Source organism: Pleurodeles waltl, chromosome 5 (genome assembly GCF_031143425.1).
Source record: "Pleurodeles waltl isolate 20211129_DDA chromosome 5, aPleWal1.hap1.20221129, whole genome shotgun sequence".
NCBI lineage: Eukaryota > Metazoa > Chordata > Amphibia > Caudata > Salamandridae > Pleurodeles > Pleurodeles waltl.
In genome coordinates, this window is record NC_090444.1 from 378,292,464 (window position 1) to 378,315,241 (window position 22,778).

Consider the following 22,778-nt stretch of genomic DNA (forward strand, 5'->3'; position numbering starts at 1 on the left):
GAGATAAAGTATTGGATTGGATCAGGTCTTTCCTCACCGGAAAAACACGGAGTGTCAGACTACCGCCGTTCACGTCAAACCCCAAAGACGCATGCTGTGGAGTGTCCCAAGGATCATCACTCAGCTCGACACTTTTCAACATCTGCATAGCCCTGCTGGCCAAGATCATCAAACATCATGGGCTAAACATAGTCTCCTATGCCGACGGTACCCAACTGATCCTCTCCCTGTCTGATGATACTGCAAAGGCCAAGAACAATTTCCACAACGGGATTAAAGAAATTGCCGGCTGGATGGAAGCCAGCTGCCTCAAACTCAACTCTAACAAGACAGATCCTCGTAATCGGCTCCACCCCTTCTTCCTGGAATGACTCCCGGTGGCTCACTGCACTGAGAAATTCCCGTGGACCACGCACGCAATCTGGGCATCATCCTGGACTCCTCTCTATCCATGACATGCCAAGTAAGTGCCATCTCCTCATCATGCTTCCACACCCTCCGACTGCTGCGAAAGATTTTCAAGTGGATCCCGTCTGACAGGAGGAAGACAGTCACTCGCACACTCGTCACTAGCAAACTGGGCTACGACAATGCACTCTATGCTGGCATCACCAAGAAACTACAATCAAAGACTACAAAGAATCCAAAATGCAGCAGCCAGACTCATCCTGGACATCTCCTGACACAGCCGCATCTCCTCCCACCTCAGAGACCTACACTGGCTCCCTGTCAACAAGCGCATCTCACACACACTCCTGATCCACACCTACAAGCCACTACACAACATAGGACCAGCATACCTCAACCACTGCCTCGCCTTCTACGTCCCCAACAGACATCTCTGTTCTTCCCAGCTTGCCCTTGCAGCCATTCCCAAAATCCGGAAAAGCACAGCAGGAGGAAGATCCTTCCCCTACCTTGCAGCCCGGACAAGGAACACGCTACCTCTCAAGCTCAGGCAGACGGCATCACTGAAGCTGTTGGAAAGGACCTCAACACCTGGCTCTTCGATTGAGCAGCACATCCACAAACAGACCCTTGAGACCCTAAGGGTGATTAATGCGCTCTTTAAAAAAAAAAAAAAAAAAAATCACTGATAATTGTAAAAGTGGAAGTGAAAACTCCCTCCCTGCACGTGGTTGAATATACATGTTTTCAGTCCCAGGCTCTGATGAAGTTTTCATCCACACTGAACCGGTGTTCAGCTTCGAAAATACTGTCAGTACGAGAATCCATCGTTTTGTTACAGTCCGGTTGGATGCTTTTATTGACATTCCTTAAACTAATTTCGCTTCCTGCGTTACTTTAAGCATATTAGCACGTTGCGATTCAGTGGCGTCCTCTGCCTTTCTGGCTGTTCCTTCATTTGGAGGGTGTCACCCTCCTTGTCGCCCTTCTTGCACCTTAATGAGCCCCCAAATAGCATTTTATCTTCTTTAATTGGATCACCATTTATACCCCTCGTGGTCACCCTCATTCGAGGCAAAAACATTTAAGGCAGTGCCATAGAGTAGGTATTACTCGGTATATTAAATCCTTAACCATTCATTTAGGGGCGTAGTAGACAGATTGTCTCCCCCCAGATTGTCTCTCTTCCCAGGTTTCATCATGGCATCCTTTAGTAAATTGATGTTTATACCTATACCAAAACGGGGTGGGTCTACATATTTGTAATATTTTTTCGATTATTTTATGGAAATCGATGGCAAGGTAGGTGCGGGTCATGTTTATGTACAAGCAGTCCATGTGCACCAGACTAGAGTGATTATCCGTTATTTTTTTTTCTAAATCTATGGTACACTTTCTAATGATATCCACCAGGTGGCAGTGTTTCTACTGTTTGCCAACATATGTAAGAGGGTGGATTAGAAGGAGATTTAATGAAGCAAAGTTTCGTTCTTTCGAAGAAAAAGAGCGATGATTTCCTAGGCGATTTGGAAAAAAATAGCTTGCTGCAAAGGAGAAAAAAAATGTTAGCAAAATAAAACTAAGGTTCCCATAAAACGAATTATACTCCATATGCAAACGAAGAAACTCGAGCCTTGCCGATACACATGCTCTGATTAATAAAGGTGGTATTTATTTAAGATATCAGTTCGTAACATGGACCATGATTGCCACATGATGACTACCCTTCCTGAAAATACAATTTGTTGAATATAGCTTGTCATTAATGCAAATTGAGTGCAGTTGCTTATATTTGTTTATCTTCCCCCAATGGAACAGGCGCCCAGCCGATTGCGTCCCTGACTCATGTTTCTCCGGCATGTTATGGCCATCTAAAGAGCGTTCGTATCGAGAGTCTTGCCTCAAAGCAATTTTTGCATTTCATTTCCGATGATACAACAATTTGCAGCATTTTACTGTGTAACAGAAATGGAACGGCACTAGACGAACTAAAGGTAGGTGCAAAGGATTAAAAATGTAAATCCAAACTTGTTAATGTTTGTGCTTTAGCCATGGAATTGATTTTGAGATTATAGCTGAACAATGAACTTGTAAAACTCAAGGTACTGGTGAGTTCTCACTTTACCAATGTTTCCAATATGTTGACTAAGTTACATCTCAGACCATAGCCTCATATATTTATATACCTATAAATGTGACAGCACTTGTGGAGCACAAACCAGTTTGGAGAGCCATGCTGTGATCAACGGAGTGCTAAGGAAATGTTGCACAGTCTGAACGTTGGTCACCTTTTGAGTTTTTTTCACTTCTTAAACAAGATCTTGTATGCTACAGACTATTTGTCCCAGAACTTTGGGTCACTTAAGTTATAGAATCTGCAGTTAAGGTACCATATTTGCTGGGTATTTCTAGCCACAGATTTCTTACCTAAGAATATTACCCAGGCGTCAGACTAGATCTGAACATTTTCGAGACAAATGTCTTAACAGAGTTGCTTCAGCCGGGAGCCTCCCCTTCTGAACCTTTACTCCCATCCAATGAATCCCTTACTGATGTCCACCCGAGAGGGAACTCAAAAGGCTGGATACCTTTGAAGAGGATTTTCCCTTCTGTCAGCCTAAGCATTGTGGTTGGTGATCACTATGTGCCTTTTAGGCCAATACCAGCACACAGTGTGGGATTTGGTTGCGCAAGTGCTTCCCGTGGTCTCAGAGGAGGCCCGAAACATTCTCTGACATGCAATTGCTGATGGGTCGGATGCAGAGAAGCTCATCATCGGATGTGAACTAGCCATGACCAACTTGCTGGGCAGTGTGATCTCATCGTCAGTGGCACTGAGACGCCACACCTGGTTGAGAACCACAGACTTATCAGGGCTGTCCAAGCCTCTCTTGTGTACATGCCTGTTGGAAAGTGTATTATTGGTAAGGGCCGGTAAGTACCTACACTTAGCAATAGGCCACTAACCTCCACTAGGTCCAGTCAGGTCTCAATAAATTAATCCCCGCTCAACCCTCGGTAGCTTGGCAACGAGCATCAAGGCTTAATTTGAGAGGTTATTTACAAATCGCAAAACAGTAAATAAGTAAAACACAAAACACAGTAAAAAATCTACCACCAATTTATATTAATAGAGTATATTTTTATCTTTAAAATTACACCAAAATAATTAAAATTGGATAAGGGGAACCAGAGATAGCGCATAGAAACTAAAAGGGCCAATCAGGCCATTCGGTCGCACTAGACCGGGGCAAAGTCAACATTTGAGGCCAACTGCGATGGCGCCCTTATCGGCTACAGAAAGAGGGGAAACCTCAGTCAAAGGTTTACCTTCTGACTTAGTCTTTTCTTGAAGATTTTCTTCAGAGGGATGAAGGCTCAACCCAACCTCCCTGGAGCCCTCTTCGGATACGCGACGGAGGAGACCTCGGTGAAAATTTTTACCTTCGGACTTAGATGATTTTTCAGGATCGAAATCTTCATCTGGGACAAAGCTGAATCTTGACCCAACGTCCCTGGAGCCCTCCTCGGATACGGTGAGCAGGAATTACCGGTCAACTTTTTACATTCAGACTTAGTCACTTTTTCAATGCTTTTTCTCTCCGACGTCGGACGACCCTCCACAGCAAGCCGATTTCGAGCCAACATCCTCAGATTGCTTTTCTAGGAGCCCCCGTTGAAATTCTGGAAGTCTGGGGCTCTGGAGCTTTTCAGTGGGACAAACCTGCAAGTCAGGCCGGGTCGCGGTTGAGGTAAGCCAGCTTGAATCATGACATCGGATCGGTCCCTTTATGGAGCTTCTTTCCAAAAGTTCTCCAAACAGCTGGATCTTCTTCCAAACGGTCTTAGAATGTCCTTTAGGAGTCCACAACTCACCCCAAGGTTCCAGAAGCTCGGAGTTGCTCATTGAGGGTTAGGGCTCCAACTCCCAGAATGCACCAGTTTCAGATCAAAAAATGACCACTAGCCGCTGGTCAGTTCCTTCAGGTTTTGATGCAGGGGACTCTGGTTAGCTATTTTTCACCTGTAGCAAGGCGGGATTCCCTTCTTGAACCTGTTGAAGACAGACAGTCCTTTTTGTGTTAAGCCCAAGTGTGCAGCTGATTCAGTCCTTCAGGGTGCAGTGTCCAGGTACAGTTCAGGGTCCAGCACTGTGCACCAAAAATGTTGGTAAGGGTAGGTGAGTACCTACACTTAGCAATAGGCCACTAACCCCCACTAGGTCCAGTTAGGTATTAATAAATTAATCTCCACTCAACCGTTGGTAGCTTGGCAATAAGCGCTGAGGCTTAACTTAGGAGTTATTTTCTTCTGATGTTGTTCCTTGTAGGGATCTGAGGTGTGGGTGCAGCACTGCTATATTTATCCTTGCTCCTGGGGTGGAAAGCGAGGGGGAGAGGGGCTACTGTCCAATCACAGGCTGACCACTACCCTCCTGGATGGCCACTTACTGGGAAGTGTGGCAAAAATCAATCCCAGGGGGCAACATTTTTTACAAATCCAAAATGGCAGAAACTGAATTTTTGAGGTTAGGACTGGCTGAGTCCACCCACTGGTGTGGCTAAATATCCTTAACACATCCTCTTCTGTCCTCTCCTAATCTAATCAAGAAGGCACCTGGTTGTCTGGGTTTGCAGGAAATGGGGGAGGTCCCGAGCTGCTCTAAATGTCCTTCCCTCCTTTGAAGACCAGTTTGGCAGCTCTTTCCCCCCTCCCCCATCCTGTTTCACCATCTGCTGAGGCACATTTCCTCCCCCAGGCACTTCCTTTGTGTTCAGTCCAGGCCACTTCACACCTCATCAATGCAGCCTGGCCAGGCTGCCAGAGGCTGACCAATCAGAGAAGGGCACTACAGAGCTAAAATTGGTAACGTTTGGAAAGAGTTCTAAAACACTTTCTAGGTGAAAGTTTTTTGTTAAATTCAACAGTGGCGGGGCGTGGCCAAGATGGCTGCCAGAGCGGACGCTTAAGTGAAGAGCTCCACTCACGGCCCACCAATATTGCATGATCCTGTGCCCGGCTGCATCCAGGATCGGGGACCGATGCGAGCAAGATCCCACCATCCGGCCGTAAACGCACCGGAGGATTGCTGGGCTTGAGGAGGCGGCGCCTGGTGGGGAACAAAAGAAGCGGAGGCGGCGGAGGGCACCGCGCGCTGAGCGGTGACGTCGCGGTATCTGCCCGGTCCCCACCGGAGCTCCTATTACATAACGCTGCCGTGACGCCCACGGGTGCGGGCCGCGGCGCCGGGGGCCGTCCCCGGGAAGGTGGGCTGCGCGCGCGGTGCTCTGGCCCGGCCGCGCCCTAGCTGGGTGAGCCGGGGGTGTGCCTGTATCGCACGGGCGGCGCACGGGAGCCGGCTCCTGGTTTGTCCCCCACCGGATCGGTGGGATCCTGGGGGGGCTGCGCTGGTGCCTGTGACTGGGACGGGGCGCGGCCCCCGGGCGCCCAGCTCAAGTGAATTCGAAGTGCGCTGGGCCTGGCGTGCTGGGCCGAGGAAGGTGTCTGGCCCCCCACCGCAAAGAGAAGATCGAACTGAATAAATGGAGCCATAAGAAAGCAGCGCCACATTAAAACCCAGCACAAAGGCAGACTTACCACAACAGGAGACAACAGAAAAGGTGGGAAAAAAAAAAAAAATTGAAAAAAAAAAAATTGAAAAAAAAAAAAGTACAATGATACAATTGAATAAACACAAAGTAGACCAAACCAGAGTGCAATATAACAAAGGGTCTCCTGACAACTCATCTAAGTGGCATAGCTTAAAAAAGGGACCAAGTTGCAGTACCCCGGGAAAAGACAGGAAACGGGCAACAAGTTACAAGATGTGCTGGGAGTGGAGTGGCCCGTGTACGATACGGTGGGCTGGGCTAAGGACTGTATAACTTACAACATAAGCGGGCACATGACCGGCTGCAACACTGGGCGAACAAACTCTCTGGAGCACCTCTCTTGGCCCACAATCACACAGTTCATCCACCCACACCACCCGTGCAGTTTACATCGGCCCACCTGACAACACTGTGTAGCATCCCTGCAGGGCGGAGACCCCCGCAATCATCCGACCTGGGCCCCCCGTGGAGCGGGCGGGGCTGCCATTTAGAAGAAGCATGGTAAAACCAAAACATCCCAAACCGGGGACCCTAGGGGACAGGGAACCCCCTAACCCCCCTCCCCCACTCATCAGCTGGTCACTCGGACATGCAATTAGCAACACTCCTTCAACTGAATGAAACACTGCGCGCGCATTCCCTCCAGTTCGACAAAATCATGCAAGCAATAATGGACACGAAATCTTCCTTGGAAGGGAAAATTGACGCTGCAGCACTGGAAGTCACACTCCTTCGTGCTGACCATCGCAAACTAACAGAAGGTGCACGACACAGAAACGGCATTAAAAACCGTCCAACCAGAAGTGGCAGACATGAGAACCATAATCCAACGAATGGAAACGGATATAGCTCAACTGCAACGCAGGGCCGAAGACGCTGAGGGTCGATCAAGACGTAATAACATCAGATTCCTTGGCATCCCAGAACGTATTGAGTCCCCAAAAGCAGATGAATTCATAGAAAGTTGGCTGAAAAATATACTGAATGAGCAGGACCCCGCCATAGCTCCAGTGATAGAGAGAGCCCACAGAATCCCGGGCAGACCCCCGCGACCCGGGGCTCCACCTCGCCTGCTGATAGCGCGTTTCCTAAATTACAGAGACAGAGACTTGGTCCTCCAACACTTCAGAACCTTTAATCAAATCACTCTGGAAAACAGTAAGGTAACGGCCTACCCAGATTATACGATGGAAGTACAGCGCAAGAGAGCCGCATATGTTAAGATCAAACAATTACTGCATGAACACGACATCACCTACTCACTCATGTTCCCAGCACGCCTGCGCATAGTCATAGATGAAAAAACTCTAATGTTTCCCTCACCTGAAGACTCATGGACATGGATACATGCTAAAGGATTGGCAGACCCAGCCTAGGAAGATATAGCGAACGAAGAATGGATTACCCCCAGCTCCAGAAAGAAGTAAAAAGCTAAAGCAATCTCCCGCCCTACAAAATCACAAATGGCAGCAGACCAAGCACAAATCCTAAAGGAAACCAGCTCATTCTTAGGTGATACCGGGTATAGGAGAAGGCATAGGTGTTCCGGCAGTGGCTGTCCCTGGTAAAAATCAGAGTGGATTTTTTAGAGCCTGGACTACCCCGATGTGGCCCTACCATTAGTTTTTGGAGGGTTTTGAATTCCTTATTTATGGGAATATCCATGGTTTAAAGGATTAGGTATGTAATTAGGTCCTGACGAATCGCGTAAGATAATTCTTTGAAAAAAGCGAGAAACATGTTGACCAACTACATAAAGTGACACAGCGGATCCTGTGTGCACTGTCTCTTTCTTACTATTCCCTATTAAGAGACATAACAACTATACCTACCTGTTTTTTCATGGGGGATGTGGACGTTATTCCACCAATTCCCCTTTTTCTGGTTTTAATCATGTCAGAGGTATCAGCATGAGAATAAAAATTATTAGTCTTTACCTATAGTCATTTTTAACATTTTCCTCTATACCAATCCTTCACTTTTTTGTTTTTGACCGGCTACATTTGATTTTCAAAAGATCTCCGGCAAAGAGCCCCCTTGTGGGGCCCGTCAGGCATTGCAGTGCCGACCTGACGAGGAGCTGGGCCCTATGATGAAGCATGTCACCAGATGGTGAGTGAGGGCTCTTGCTTCGAAAAATTTCGGTTTCCATCTACTGATTGAACCGTCTCCTGGAAGGAAACCTTCTACTGTGTTTGAAACCGTGTGTAACCTTTTTTTGATTAATTGTCTGGTGGGAGCCTTACGCACGGGACCAGGAGTTTGTACTCCGAATATCCCATTTTTTGCCCCTCCCTTTGTTGTTTCTCCGAGAACCAGCTCATTCACCCGTTCACTGTTAGACACCATGAGTGAAACAGATACCAACGACACTACGTCGCATGGGGGGGGACTTCAGCCTGTCCCCCTCCCCGTTGCTGGTTGGTCCGGACCTCACCCCGCGATCGGCGGACGAACTCTAGGTGCTAGTGGTGGACACCCGAAGCGCCTCCTCCGGGCGTTGCGGCGGCCGTAATGGGACATCCCCCCTTTCTCAGTGGTTACATGCCAAGGACTGCGACGGCTATTGGAGGGGCGGTAGCGGACAGCCGCATCGGAAGCATCAATTATCTCTTAGATTATAACACTGGCACGCACAGGATCGCACAGGCAGCAGATCATCCTGGAGGTGGGCCAACCAAGGGCCCGACCTCAACCAATCCACGTCCCCCACTACGTGAACGGTACCCGAATGGAAATGATCTTTCTGGACGCTAGCTTAGGCACCGGTTGTGCCACTTTGTTTAGAACCGGACCCCGTCTGGAATATCCTTTTTGTCATTTTTTAATCTTTCCTTATCCTCCTCTCTCCCACTCTGGGCTTATTCTTTCTCTCTCAGTAACCGGGTTGCGTGTGGGCGGGTGGGGGGGGGGTTGGCTGGACTGGATGCGCGGGGACGTGGCGACGGGGGGTTGATGCGCATAAGAATGGGATCTCGGGAACAGCTCATATAGTTCCTTACAACACTACTCAATACAATGAAGAAGGAACCCGTATATAATATATTAACCTGAAATGTGAAGGGTATGACCGGAATAAATAAACGAAATAGGATACATCCATATCTAAAACGCCACCATATCCATATAGCAATCGTCCAGGAAACCCACATCAAATCAGAGGACACTACGCGGCTAGAAAAGTGCTGGGCGGGATCAATATACAGCTCTGATAACTCGTCTTTCGCCAGAGGTGTGCTGATTTGGATAGCCCCGGGGGTCCCTTACACAGTGCAACGCAGCATAAAAGATGAGGATGGCAGGTTCATACAATTAAAGGGACTGTTAGATGGGGAGGAGCTTATGATCAATGGGCTATATGTCCCGAATATTAGACCAGGTGAATTTCTACAAAAAACGATATCGCAATTAACAAACAACTTAACTACACCCTGCGTATGGGGCGGGGACATGAACTGCATCCCGCAAATAGATATGTATAGATCACACCCCCCACTGGTGGCCGCCCCAATAGCGAAAAATTCCCAGACACTACGACAATGGATAAAAGAGCATCGCCTGATTTACATATGGAGGCATTTGCACCCGCATTACAGAGTATACTCCTACTACTCCCCAGTACACCTTCTACACACCCGAATTGACCTCATCCTTACATCACAGGACCTAACACATAGAATAATGAGCGCAGACTATACCGCCTAGTAATATCAGATCACTGCCCACTTATAGCGCAAATCAGATGGGGCAGACACCGCTCCTGTATCCCAACCTGGTGCCTGCAAACTCAACTACTACATGGCCACCCTTTCAGAAAAGAATTAGCTACGCACATCTCTTCATATTTCACCCAGAATGATGGGACAGCAAGCTCCAGAGCTATTGAGTGGGACGCATACAAGTCAGTTATAAGGGGGATATGTATATCAACGACAGTAGGCGTACGTCAAACACTGATGCGCGAACTCCGTAAACTAGAACAAGAGATTCACTCCTCTGAGTGCGAATTCGCAAAAGGCACGATAACACAAGCGAAGCTCACGAGTATATGCTCTAAATGGAACGAAACAGACAACCGACTCAGACACTTTGACTATCGACACTATATGGCCCGCACACACGCAGAAGGGGACAGATCCGGCAAATTACTAGCATGGCTTATAAAACAATGAACGTCGGAATTCCCCTATAGGTGCCATTCGCCTTGATACAGGATTAATAGTCAATACACAGGCAGAATTAAATATTGCCTTTAAATAGTACTATAGCTCACTATATAAGGCGCGACCCCCACCCACTGAAACACAACTAAATGAGTTCTTCAATGGCATCACTCTGAATCGCCTAACGGCCACACAGATAACGGATTTAGACAGGCCGATTGATATCACTGAAGTGCAACAGGCACTGCAACAATTAACACATGGCAAGGCGCCTGGTAGAAATGGTATACCCATTGAATATTATAGCACGTTTCCATCCCAAACCTTAGCCCCATACCTAGCAATGTTAAGGGAAGCCCTAAAACGGGGCCAGCTCCCTGACACTTGCCGTGAGGCGCTGATAGCTGTACTACCTAAAGCAGGCCGCGATCCATTAGATGTACGCTCATACAGGCCATTATCGTTGCTAAACACAGATTGCAAATTACTTGGCAAAATCCTAGCCAATCGCCTGCTCCCATACATATCAGATTTGGTCCACTGGCCGCAATACTTTCAGCAACATTAGAAATCTACTCCGCCTGATGGGAAACTCCCCTGAAGGCGAATGGCACCGGGTAGCGGTGTCACTAGACATAAAAAAAAAGCGTTTGACACACTAGGGTGGCCCTTCCTGACTGAAACACTCTGTCGCATGGGCTTTGGGCAGACTTATATTGACTGGGTTAAAGTGTTATACTCCAACCCAACGGCCAGGGTCAAGACAGGGGACACAATCTCCGAAGCACTTAAAATAGAAAGAGGTACCAGACAGGGATGCCCATTATCCCCGCTGCTGTTTGCGCTGACCATTGAACCACTGGCCTCCCGTCTCCGTACAATGGCCCCTGCTTGGGGCGTCCTTGACAGACGAGCACATCGGATAGTGTCTCTATATGCAGATGATGCATTGATTTTTCTCCGAGATTACACAGAATCTCTGCCCGGCTTATTGAACCTACTACAACAATTTGTCTCGGTGACTGGGTTGATGGTGAACTGGGCAAAATCATGCATATTTCCTATGCGGTCGGTCCCCGAGGTCCACAGGACGCTATCAGGCCCGGGTGACCTGAAGTGGTGCCATGCCACATTTAAGTACCTAGGTATAAACATTTATCACGATAGTCGGGACCTAAGAGATGGCAACCTTGGCCAAGTGATTAGATCCATAAGGGGCTCCCTGCCCTTTTTGGTGCTCGCTCCCACTGTCACCTATGGGCAGAGTGGCCATAGCAAAGATGATACTATTACCACGCCTTCTTTATTTCTTTATGGCGCTGCCGTTGATACTGCCTACTTCCTTCTTCAAACCCTTGAACGGCTTACTGATTGATCTAATATGGGGCAATCGCCGAAGACGCGTTGCGTTATCCAAAATATACCAACCACTCACTCTGGGGGGTACTAGGGGCCCCTAGATTTGAATTATACTATGCAGCCGCCCAATTGCAATGGATATCCACTTGGATCGGGAATCCCACCAGCGCAGAAACACTGAGGGTCTCATTGGATCTCAGCAGTACCGAGGTATTGCATTATCTCATGAATCGCGAGGGCCCTAAACACGCATGCAACATCCTACTGGCTAATGCGCACTGGGTCTGGGGACGATTTGCACTACTAGGCGATAAAAACCCACAGTACTCCCCCAGGATTCCACTGTTGGCTCACCCGAAACTTGCGAAAATTGTGATTAAGGTGGGCCTGAATACATGGGGAAGTAGAGGCGTACACACAATCGGTGACATATACAATGACTGGCAAATTCAAACATATGAAGCACTAGCTGACAAATATACCCTAGGACAAGGTGGCTTCATAGCCTACGGAGCAGTGCGACATGCGGTACGAGCATGGTGGAAAGGCGGCAACGCGGAACCCAATATTTCCCCCATGCTTCACGAACTGCTAGGAAACATAACCACACCAACAAGCATATCGAACATATACAAAACCCTCACTACTCAGACCGAACACAAACGGGAACAAGCAAAAAACAGATGGGACTGTGTACTTTCTGAACCCTTAACACTGCACACATGGGAACAAGCTATGAAAATGATTTACGAAGTATCCTGCAACCCCCGCTTCCGGTACACGCAGTTCAATTACGTGCATCAAACATACCTATCGCCGCACCGCATAACACGCATGTTCCCCCCGGTCGCCGCAGTCGTGCCCCGGATGTGGAGCAGTAGAAGCCACTTTCTTTCACATGACATGGGACTGCCCCCCAATCCGAAACACATGGACTGACATAATAACTTTACTAGCTGAGTGGACAGACACCACGTTAACCCCCAACCCCGAACTATGCTTACTGGGTATAGGACCCTGTCCCAAAAAACGCAAACAAACATTTCGATGTGTCGCTCTAGCACTGGTGATGTACAGGTGCCTCATAGCCATGCAAAGGAAAGCGCTGAGTGCCCCCAGCGTAGCCCAATGGCGGGCAGAGCTGCTACAGTGGGCTAAAGCAGAAGCGCAGACTCTGCAGAACCTATTGGACAAAGGTATCCTGGTCAAGGGCCTAGACACTTGGAACTCATTTGTGATTGCTGTAGAAAACAAGGATGACTAGCGTCCTCCCTGAAAATAGTAAAAACAGACAACACTCGATATTCAAGTGAGTACCCCAAGACACTAACACAGGCGCTCACTGTCCCATAAATAACAAATTGTAAACCAACTTATGCATTGAAACACGGCCTGTGGGGATAGCCCAGGTACATCACTAGGGGGCCGGAACACTTAACCACATGGTACACTCTGGTGGGTCTGGATACCGTTGATGCCCTCCTCTTGCTCCTCTCACGGGGGCTGGCCCTCGGTCCTCTTCTCGAACTACCCCTGGGCTGCGGAGGTGCCAACGAGGCCATGGCTGGGGTGCGGGCTTGTCGGTGCTGGAAAAGGGGGCAGCACTCTTCCCCGTGCCTCGCTCACTTCCTCCCCCCCCACCCACCCCCTGCGGCGCTCGCTCGGCTCGCTCCGGTTCTTTCCTTTGTCTTTCCTCTGTATCCTTCAGTTTCTCTATTATTATTTTATATGGTGAGCCAATTATGCATCTCAAATGTACATTGTCTCATGCCCCCTTTCTTGCCCTCGGGAGCGTGGATTCCCGCTCTCTCGTGTGTCCAGGGGAGATGGGGCTCCCACACGGAACTTGAGGATGTAACAAAGCAAGACAATTTTACTGTATATGTACACTGGAACAAATTGTAATCACCTGTATCTCACTCTAATGTTGCCTGTTGGCTGATATAAGAATAAAAAAACATTTTAAAAAAAAAAAGAAAAAAAATTCAACAGTGGCAAGTTTTGCATTTATTCTAACATTAAGTTTGACACGAAACTTGACAGGTCTAGCTCCTTTAGGGACTTTATGAATTAAAATAAAGTCTTCCCATTTTATCCTGTGGAGCCTATTCACTACAATGAAGGAAAAACAAATGTGGCTATTTTTCCTCACCAGGGCTTATAAAACATATTTTATAAGATCCCTGCTTATAGTTATACTGCACCTACCCTAGGGTACCTGTTAGGGGTGGCATATGTAAAAATAAGGTAGTTTAATACTTTGGAAGTACTTTTAATTCCAAAGTCGAATTTGCATATATCTTTGGTTTAAAAGCAGCCAGCAAGGCAGGCCTGCCTTGAAAATGTCACTGGGCACATCAACAGTGCATCACTTATGCTTGGGTCCCTGAACCTACAGGCCCTACCATATACTAGGGGCTTATATGTAGGGTGACATAGCCAATAATGATTAGCCTAATTTGCATACTTATTTTACACAGAGCACATGCCCTGGGACTGCTCAGCAGTACCCAGGGCATCATCAGAGTGAGGAAAACACCAGTGAAAAGTGAAAAGAGGGGCACACATTTAGGGGGCTTCTGTAATCAGCCCAGTTTTCTCATAATGCGCTTTTATGTCTCTCGCCTCCTTGGTGAGAAGGCTGATTCAGCACTGGAGCGCTTCAAGGATAGCAGAGCTACGACCAGGTCCTTGGGCCTATTGGCCCCTCGTCCATCCCAGTCTGCCTTTTGACTTTTTTGTGGCTACGGTACAGGCTACCAACTGCTTCCCTTCTGGCTCAGCTGCCATAGTCAACAGGGTTCCCAACCCTATCAGGGCCATGGAATCACACCAGCCAGAGGTTGGAGTCAGTCCTCCGCTCCCCTGGCAGCCAGAGCCTCAAAACCCCATTAGGTTGTCCTCTTATCAACATGGAGAGCAGTATCCACCATCGCCTGCCCCACTGGAAGTCAATTACATCAACAAGTGGGTTTTGCTAATCACCCAGAAGGGCTACCCCATCCATTTGCTAGAAACCACACCCCATCCCTGCCACCCACTTACGACCATCTGATGGAAGAGCGTCTCTCCTTGCTCTGTCAGGGCATTTCCATGGTGGTTCAGCATCTAGCAGGCTTTCTGAATGGCAGTACAGACAAACCCAGCTGACAATGCCGAGAGGATCACAGTTGGCATCTCCATCTGGAGGTGTTGCAAGAACACTTTAAGTTGTGGGGAGAGCCTTGGTAAGCACTGTTCACTGCCGAGAACACTGTGTCAGCAGTTTTGTACGTTGGAGTTTCGAAGGCAGCTCTCGCTTGGAGATGCTTTTCATCTCAAGTGGAACTCGGACCTCCTGTACATCTCACCGTCAATACCATTCTGGCTAAAAGTTCTGAAGAAGTCCAGGAACAACCGGGCTCAAGTAATTCTTGTGGCCCCAGATTCAGCACCTGAGAGTTTGGTGTTCTGAGCTTCTGAACATGAGCATTGGTCCTCCCGATCAGGCTGTCCCTTCAGGAGGATCACCTGTCACAGCAACATGAGATGGTTTTTACACCCGAATCTCCACACCCTCCATTTTCATGTCTCTCAGAGAAGCCTGTGACAGCTCACATTACCCACCCTGGGAGTCCAGAGTAGAGAAGGGTGCATGTGGCCCAGTTTGCAAAACCATAGTAGATCAGACCCCAGAGCACCAGTGGCAAACTGCCTTAACTACCATAGTTGGGCACAGGAACTCCAGTCTGCCCGGTATACAAACGGTCTGACAAATGCTCATGTCTACGCTCGTTTTGAGAAATGGCTTAGTATGTGCTGATACTAGAGCTTAGGGCCCTTTCATCTTTGTCCAGTTGGCAGTGATCAAAAGACACTATTTTCTCAGACTCTGGCACAGTCACCTGTCATGTGGTGCCTCGGTGTTTGGCACACACTGGTCTGCTGTGGCTTTGGAGCTATACCTTTGCCCTTGTCACTCAGCTGTCTCCTTCTCTTGTGAACTTTGTTAAGCTACAGTGCAACTGTTTGCCTTCATGTTGAATTTACACTGCTGTTGCATGGCATGCAGACAAAAAAGGAGCCTTGAATATCTTTCAGAGCTGCATCTTGAAATACTTCAGGCTTTTGTATGCTCCGGTCCATACTTCATTTGCATTGATGACTTTATTCTGTTGTATGTTGTTGTGAAAAATCTGGGTCAGAAGGTCTAAGGGCAATTAGAGGCCAGTGGGACCAACTGTGTTATCTGGGGTCCTGCGTCCCTAGTACTGTGTACCCTCAAACGGGTGACTTAGTACTCTTCTTAGCACTTGAGGGTAGTGAGGCATAGCAGTCTAAGACCGACTCAAGGAGCTGCTATGTGAAAGAAAAACTGAATTGGGCTCCAAAAGTGATAACCCTCAAAAACTCATTGTCCTCATTATTTTTCTTTTAGAAAGAAAATGTTTTTACTCCACACATTACTGAACAGTACAAAATTACAAATACTTATAAAAGGTAGATGGGGGAAAAACATTTTTGATCCTTCCGAAAGAGTTCTCAGTGTTAACAGCAGATCGACAACCTTTGACCTTCAGTGGCACCCTTTAAATCATAATAAACTGATTGGTTTTACCACAGAGATTAGTACCTTAGTCATTCACTAATAAAACGATGTACGTACTGATTTTGACAACGATTATCAGGGGAATAAAAAGTGAAGATTTCAACACGGATGAATCTCTCAGTGCAGTCATGCACTGGGACTCATTGCTGGAAGATTTAGTGTTCTATCCAGCCCAGTCCCAACAAATCATCCAGTTGGTGTTTCTGAAGTGTGGGCAAACACACAATTGTGGCAGTAGCCCCCCTTCACTGTGTGTCTGCTGGGGCGATTAAAATGTCTCTCAACTCCTCTAGTCAAACTTGTAAACTTGTATCCTAGCCAGTATGGGAGCAGACCGTACCCCAAAATTCATATCACCCATTTTTTTTTTACCTCAGATGGTTCTCCCCCAGGTTGATCCTGCACAAAAAAGGGCACCCTTCCCGACATCAGTTGAGAAGAGTAGTATAAATGAGTAACTGGGACCACTCAATAATTGAGTTCTAGATTAAGAGAAAGTTAAAGGGATTTATTACAAAAAATCTAAACATTCGGCAATACACAATAAATGTCTTGAAGGCTGAAATGCAAAATTATACAGAGTAGTCAGAAATCATTCTATGTCCTGAATGAGCAGCAAAATCTGAAAGAAAACTAACATCATCCCTAGCAGCATCAATTAAAGCCCAAACACCTTTGGCTCACCCCCAAAACAGGGGGTTCTTAAAGGCAATAACAAATTAGTAAAAGCAGCTAAATCTTCATGGTCCTATTGTAAGTAACAATTCTTTAGCAAATCAGAAGCTAAAACGTCATTACTTAATACATAAATACTATCCCATTTTAAGATTCCAGCATCTTCCATGCTACGGCCACCCGGAGATGTTCGGACAAAATATGAAATATTTCTACAATAAAAATTAATAAGACCTATTTACACAGCCGAACTACAACGGGTGGGCCTTGGAAGTTGCAACATATCAGAAACAATAGAAAGTTAATTCTAAGATTTGTATTCATGACATTCGGAAAAACCCATTACATCAACTATCTTTGCTCTGCAATGCTCATGAGAAGAGAAGTTGTGCAGGAGAACCAGATGAGAGGTGGGTAAATATAAGAGTGCATGGCAGACAGAGCATCCATTTGATTCACAACGGTTGTTTCTCATATAGATTTAGCATAAATAACTCCTATTAATAAATACACTTTAATACATAATATTGAACTCGTTTCAGCTGTCATCATGTTAGCTCATCATTTGTGTATTGGATCCAACATAAAATTATCATTATTGTTACTTATTGCATGAAAACAGACTTTTAGAACACTTCCTCACTGGGAACAGTTGGACCTCATGCTGAAGACCAAAGTCTGGCCCATCAGAGAGCTATGATACATGTCACAAACAAGTTTGCCAACAGATGAATTGAGAACTGCCATTTTGTTTTAAAGACTTTAACAAGCTATGTAGCTAGGTCTATGTATGCTCTGTTGGAATGTCTGTTATATCCGTTTTGTGTAGGTAGCCTCCATTATCATTTATCACACTAAGCAAAATACATTTTTACAGTTCTATAATGGGTATTTCAGTATTACCCAATGGAAAACATATATTGACTTTAGGCTAACAAACAATTGTGTTAAGAGGTCCAGGGTTTCAACCGTATGCCTTGTAGTTACACAGAGCTGCTTGAAGTGGCTGCATCACTTATTTGGCTAGTTAATGAGGATTTTAACTTGCAACCTGCAGGTAATAGGATTACTGTAACAGAAGAACCCACTGATCTGTCTTATCCACCGAGTTATCTTATATAGAACAAAAATCTGTTACCTACACATAAACCCCTATGAAGCACGTCCTTTAACCCCCTGGGCTATTTTACGATGATGTTTCAAACCTCAGACCAGAGATAGCCCACATATCACTAGTAAGTTTATCAACCGCCAGAGTCCCCGTACAACTATTTTCTCCTGAAACCTGCTGCATAGCCATACCTTGGTCTGTGCAGCCAATGCCTTAACTCGAGGGTTTTCAATGGGTAAGTCCTGCTTGCCACAATGAAGTGCACAACCTTGGAGGTACATGGCTGGCCTGGGGTTGTGGAGGGGTAAAAGTAGAACGACTATCCCCAGGAAGACTAGAAACTAGAGGACGCGCACCAACACCTCCGGACTACTCCTCATGCTTCTTAAACCTCTCAGGTGAAACAAAGGTCTGTCTATGGACCCGCGGGTTGCAGGAAATCAGGCCACCATTCCTCCACCTCCAATTTGGGGCAATTATAAATCCAGTACAGCTGTACTCTGTCCCCCAAGGGACAACCATTGAAACTGCCTGGGATTTCCTTCAAATGACAGGTGCCCTGACCCTCAGGGCAGTCACTGCAAGGTTATAAGTGTCACGCAAGCTGCAACGACGTTTGGGGAATATCTTGGGGCCCCCTTGCACCAACCTGGAAATTGTTTTCTTCCGTGATTCTGGTGGTGCTCTTCAGCCACCAGGGCAATCGTCTGTGACCTCCTGGTACTCCTAATTTAGAATGGTAACTGTAGGTACCTCTTTACTGCTCGTGGCACTGCTTGCTCTCTACTTTGTAGCAGCTGTTGGGGCTTGGACCTACTTTTCTGTCCGCCACGGTAGTCTCCTGGGCAAGGGTCTTCCTGGTAATAGCATCCAACAGTCTTCATGATAGATTACTTTCTCTGCCTCCACTCCCATCCCCAGGCCTTCAGCCACTTGCATGGTACATGTGTTACCAGTAAGATCCCGCAGTACTGACTACTGGAGCACCCACAAACAGGACATACGAGACTTTTTAAAATAAGTGACTCCATGGGACAGACTTTTTGATTTCATTGGGCACTTTTCTAGTGTTGACTGTTAACACATATTTCACTGTATAATGATTCTTCATGGATTCAAAGAAAACTGGCCAGCAAAAGATACATAACATTATGTAAGAATAGTAAAATAAAAAAGTTATTATGTAATAAATATAAATTTCTGTTGGCTTGACTAAGTAATTAAGTATCCAAGAACTAAATACTTCTACTTACCCCGTCTTATTAGCCACTCGGACTTCTAGAGTATTTTCACTTACTTTTTCCTAAATCTACTTATATCTCAGATCTTTTTTCTTATATTTAATCTTCAATTACTAAATTACACTCTCAGATCCCCTCCATATTGCCTCAAATTAGTCCATTTGGTTATTTAACTTCTATATTGTTCTTTCATACGTTGCCTTATTACACTTCTTGAAGATGTGATAAATGGTGTTTGGGTGTGATATCTGGTAGTTTGAATGTGTTATCTAAAAAAAATAGCATGTGCATCTGGGTTCTCGGTCAGGGTGGGACTAGCCATAACAGGCATCCAGTGTTTCCCTGGGAGACTGGAAGGGTGGGGACCGGTTTTGTGGCAGTGGGGGCCGGATTTGTTACCGGGGGGCCGGTTGTGCAGCAGTGCTGCACTATTGGCCCCTAGTAACAAAAGCAGCAAGCAAGATTTTCCAACCTCCCGGGGCCATACAGTGCTTCCCCTGGGGCCAGGAAGTGCTTCCCTCACACCCACACCCCATTTCACCCCCCCCACCACCGCGTGTGGTCTGAGAAAATTGCCAAGGCTGTTGTGGGTTCCCAGTTCTACTCTGGTCTTGGTAATCTCTACAACATCCCTTCAACTTTCTCACAGGGAAATCCAGTAATATTCTAGCTTTTCACATTCCCAGTGAATGAGGACAATGTCACAATTTGTCTGTGCGCATCTCCGCACAATGAGACTGGACTCCACGTAAATGGATTGGTGTCCAGTTCCACAATGTTAAATCCTGAAGTACCTTAATTTCAGTCTAGCTTCTCTCAAACCTTTGTCTTGATTTAATATCAAGACAGCCCAACCTTCTTAGTACTATATCATTGTCAACTGTCCTTCCCACCAAGTCTTCAGCTTTCTGATTAGAGAATAACTTTAGATGTTCTCTAATCTAGTGAGGCCGTGGTCGGGCTCAGAGGCCAAGTGTCAAAACCTCTCCCTCCTATCTATCAAGACAAGCCCTCAGATGGGTGAGGTCTGTTCCGGTTGTCCAAGTTTTTATAGCGGTCGCTGGGAAATGCACAGATGTGTCTTCCCCAGCCCCCTGTGAAATGAAGCTTATTATTTTATTTTTATTTTTTAAGGCTTTTAAAAGCCGATGTCCATTATGGGGTGTAAAAACACTCCAGGATTTTGTCACCAGCCTCAGCATTCTTGTTTTTAGGAGGAAGGGTTTGGTGGGGGCAGGCACAGAAGTGGCTCCTAGGTAATTCTGGTCAGAAAGCTCCGCCCCTACCCAGGCTATGCCCCCCCTCCCCTCCTCCTTCCACAGCGATTTTTTTTTTTTTTCTTAAGGTTGGTAGGTCTGCAAACCCCGGAGTAGTACTTAGCCAGTGACTGTTGCACGTTCATGGCCACTAATGTGCAGTTGTGCGCACATCATGTAGATAAGATATCAACACAATTTTTTAAACCTCGCTTATAGAGAAATGAGTAGAGAAAAGACTAAAGTAGAGATGCCGTTACACAATGCACCCACAAACTAGAACAGTCTACAGAAGTCCCCCAGCAAGTCCAGCCATCTATGGGTCCTGAGAGGGAGTTGTTGAGCTGATGCCAATAACCCTATAGGCAGAGGCGACAAAATCCAAAGAGTAAAAGTCCACAATAGGAGTCTCCACACTCCAGATAGGGGCTCCTAAGCTGTGGACGTCTGTTTCTATCTTGGTCATCGTCTTTTCAACCATTCTTCCCTGTGCAGGGTTTTCAGAATGAACCTGGAGGGTTTTAGAGGTCAGGTACTGCGTTCCCTGTCCAATGATGGCACATTACTCTTCCACACCCCCACATCTGGCACTTTCTGGGATCAGCCCACTGACTGTGTAGTCCCCTTGCACAGTATTCTGGAAAAGAACAACAATGGTGGCTTGGAATGAAATTGCAGCAGACCTCTCCTCTAAGCCAGGCTCCACTTACTCAGGACTTGAAAGAAACTCTGTGATAGCTGAACCATATGTCTTCTTGTCCAGATCGGTTTGTCCAATTTGGCAACATTCTGAGGTTCTTTGGTAGGCTGGAGCGGCTGGTAAGTTTATGGAGGTTTTACCCACATCCTTTGTTTGCCAGGAGAAATCCTTTCTCTCCAACCTGGGCATCTTGTATTAGGGTTACTTTGATCTGTTAGCTGGATAGCAGAGTAATTAACTTTCCTAGCATGGCAGCCCAAAGCAAGACCACTTTTAAGTCTAGCTTAGAGAAATATGCCACATTTTATAGTACATGAAGGAATTTCTATGGAGTAAAACAAACCTAGCTCATTAACCTTTCCAGCTTGTTCGAATAAAGTCATATTTTAGGTACATTTTATCCAAAACCAGCTTAAACACCACAAATTTACACTTCACCCAAAAAACTGTATTTATTTGTGAATTCCCAATTGAACTACTAGGCTTTATCAGGACACAATCACTTTAGCCTGGATCCATCTGCGAAAGGGAAACCTGTGCACAGGTGCCAAACCGAGCCAGACAACATTTTCTTGACCAGCCTGTAAACATCTGAACACACATGTTCATGCGTAACCTCAGAAGAACCTCTAACCACAGCTGTGCAGCAACCGACCTTATTTTTTAAATGGGGGTATAAAGGAGGTTATGGCACAACTTAATTTTTCCATAGAGTTTTCAGTGACTGAGTGAGAGGCTATTATTATTCACTACCGCAGAGACACGAAAAACAGATCAATTGACAAAAGTGGGTTAGAACCCTCTTCGTACACTTACGAACTGTCAGATAGGAGTTCATTGCGTTCATGTCCCCTTTGACGACTGATAACCACACACTTTCGTGTCTACCTGTTCAGTTTTAATTTTAATGGGAAGGGGACTAGTTATTTGGTCTTTCACAGGTGTAGGTAAGGAGCAGGCAGTGGTGTACGCGGTTTCTGCCAGTTTGACTGTCAACATTTTACATTGGGAACTGTGTGTCCGGAAATCCTAACCATTTTTGCCATGGCCACTTTGGGAGAGGCTTTCTTCTATATTTTCAATGTTTTCAGATGTTCTGGATATCAACTCTACAATACCGTGGTCTCTCTTTTTGTCTTCCAGCGTGCTTGTTACACTGCACAACATATTCTTCAGTTAACAATTAAGCAGCCTCTTGCATTGTTGGGAGGTGGTTGCACAGAAAGCCACCTGGCTTCTTATCTGAGATACAAGGTGAGTGAGTGCATTATTTAATCTGATCATTTATCCAAGCTTCCAGTTCGCTCAAAATCTTTCAGTAAGTCTTTTATTGTGTATATTTATATCAAATGATGTCAAGTATCTCTTGCAGTAGATTATCATCACATTTCTTTAGGTGATTAATAGTCAATTTTAGTTCTTTTTATAGTTTATGGTCAATTTGGCTTTTTTATCTAGTCCTTAAGAACTTTACTTTGAAAACCACAGAGCCACCTAACTATCATTTGGATTTCACTAGAGCTGTTAACTACAGACATCGGTCTTGTACAACCTCACCAAACCAATGGCCCAAATTAAAAAGTAAATCTAGAAATCAGTCCTTAATGATTTTTATGCAAATGATTATCGAAAAAAAAACAAATTTCAGTATCTTCCGAAATTGAG

General features: G+C 46.1%; 1 protein-coding gene across 1 annotated transcript in view; it reads left to right on the top strand.

Moving 5' to 3' along the window:
- The window catches only part of MKKS (MKKS centrosomal shuttling protein), a 75,792-nt gene that overhangs the window by 30,066 nt on the left and 22,948 nt on the right, over positions 1–22,778 (top strand). The window contains exons 2-3 of the mRNA XM_069234116.1: positions 2,227–2,402; positions 22,257–22,367. Of these exons, the coding sequence (XP_069090217.1) occupies positions 2,227–2,402; positions 22,257–22,367 (287 nt within the window). The remainder of the gene's footprint in view (positions 1–2,226; positions 2,403–22,256; positions 22,368–22,778) is intronic.